The 1,647-nt window shown below is 39.6% G+C and overlaps 1 protein-coding gene across 1 annotated transcript; it reads left to right on the top strand.

The window, feature by feature from the left end:
• The first annotated feature begins 518 nt into the window (after positions 1-518).
• On the top strand, positions 519-1,598 carry LOC116020583. Its single transcript, XM_031261051.1, has 2 exons — positions 519-665; positions 849-1,598. Exons 1-2 carry the CDS (start codon positions 519-521, stop codon positions 1,596-1,598), a joined length of 897 nt encoding a protein of 298 aa, XP_031116911.1.
• Positions 1,599-1,647: the final 49 nt, after the last annotated feature.

Here is a 1,647-nt window from a genome sequence, read left to right as displayed (position 1 = left end):
TTTTACCAAATTCTTTCCGTTAAATATAACGGAAGTTAAATATTAAATTCTTTAGGCAATTTGTTTCTTTATTGCCGTTTTCAAACTAATTGGCAATATTCTATAATACAATTTTTTATAGATTCCTAACTTAAAATTAAAATATTGAAGTCTTAATAGGATTCTATAATACAATTTTGTATAGATTCCTAACTAAATCATTATTCTATCCAAAACAACAGTATATAAATCCCTCCCCTTCTCACTAGTATTCACCCAAAATTAAATCTAACATATTCTGCAACACACAATCTACTTGACATTCTATAGGGGATGGGAAAGTGGTGAGGGTGTGGGGCGATCCTTGGCTTCCGGATGATAGCAATCCATATATCTCTACCCCGGAGGTGGCTGATTTCCATAATCCTACTGTAAATTCTCTTTTTTATCCAGGGACGCATGTTTGGGATGAACATTTGTTAAGAGATATTTTTTGTCAAAGGGATGTGGGGCTTATCCTTAGTCTTCCTATTTCTGGGATGGGGTCTGTGGATTGTAGGTTCTGGAGAGGGGAGGAGAAGGGCGAGTATACGGTGAGAAGCGGGTATAGATTGGCAAAGGGGTGTGAGATGAGGGAGTTGGAAAGTGGGTGGCCGGGTTTGTGGAATTTGAATCTTCCACCGAAGGTGAAATGTTTCTTTTGGACTTTATGTACAATGAGACTTCCCACTAAGGATGCTTTGAATGTTAAATAGGTTCATTGTGATCCGGTGTGTGTTTTGTGTGGAAGGGAGAATGAAACAGCTATCCATCTTTTTGCAAATTGTGACTTTGCCCATGAGTGTTGGACTGTTCTAAATGAAAACTAGAATCTGTACCATGTGGAGTCGATCTCCTTATGGATTGATGAAATGTGGACTGCTTTGCCTACAGTCTTGCTTGAGAAAGTTGTTATTATTTGTTGGGCGATGTGGGAAAACCGAAATGCAATGGTGTGGAAGGCTCAATGTAAGGATCCTCGATCTCTAGTAAACCATGCTGTTTTTTATGCTCACAATTGGCAAGATATTCGTGAAGATACTCCCTCTTCCACTACTGTAAGGGTGCTGCCTAGTCTGGTTTCTCATTGGGAGTGTCCTAGGGTGCCGTTTCTGAAGATGAACATCGATGTTGCCTTTAATCACACGGCGGGCCGAATGGGTTTTGGTTGGAGTGTGCGAGATGCTTCTGGGGCAGTGATGGGTATTATGATGTATGCTATAACAGGTTTATTCTCGGTTCGTGAAGTAGAGGCAGTAGGTGCTAAGGAGGCGTTGAGTTGGATTAAGCAAAAGAGATGGTCTCGAGTTATCCTTGAAACTGATGCTCAATTGGTAACAAAAGCGGTGGAAACCGGGGTTGATATTACCCCTTTTGGAGCTATTGTTCAGGAGATTCGTATTCTTTTACAGGAACTTCCTTTGGTTGAATTCCAGTTTGTCAAGCGTGAGGGGAACATGTTTGCCCACACTCTGGCCAGGAAAGCTTTGAGTACTGCGACTGATGAGCGTTTGGAGTATTTAGATTTTATTCCTCGTTTTATTTCTAGTATGCTTTGTATGAACAATTTGCTAATTTAATATATTCTCTGGTCGTTATTTTCAAAAAAAAAAAAAAAAAAAAAAAAAA

Source organism: Ipomoea triloba, chromosome 5, assembly GCF_003576645.1.
Source record: "Ipomoea triloba cultivar NCNSP0323 chromosome 5, ASM357664v1".
Lineage (NCBI taxonomy): Eukaryota > Viridiplantae > Streptophyta > Magnoliopsida > Solanales > Convolvulaceae > Ipomoea > Ipomoea triloba.
Note: the sequence above shows the minus strand (reverse complement) of the source record. Positions and strands in the feature narration are given on the sequence as shown.

What these genes read in the sequence shown, in the direction of transcription:
- LOC116020583 (XM_031261051.1), top strand. Translation starts at nt 519, where the DNA reads ATGGGGTCTGTGGATTGTAGGTTCTGGAGAGGGGAGGAGAAGGGCGAG. An exon ending in ATTTGAATCTTCCACCGAAG is followed by an intron (nt 666 to 848) that starts GTGAAATGTTTC and finishes AATGAAAACTAG; the next exon opens with AATCTGTACCATGTGGAGTC.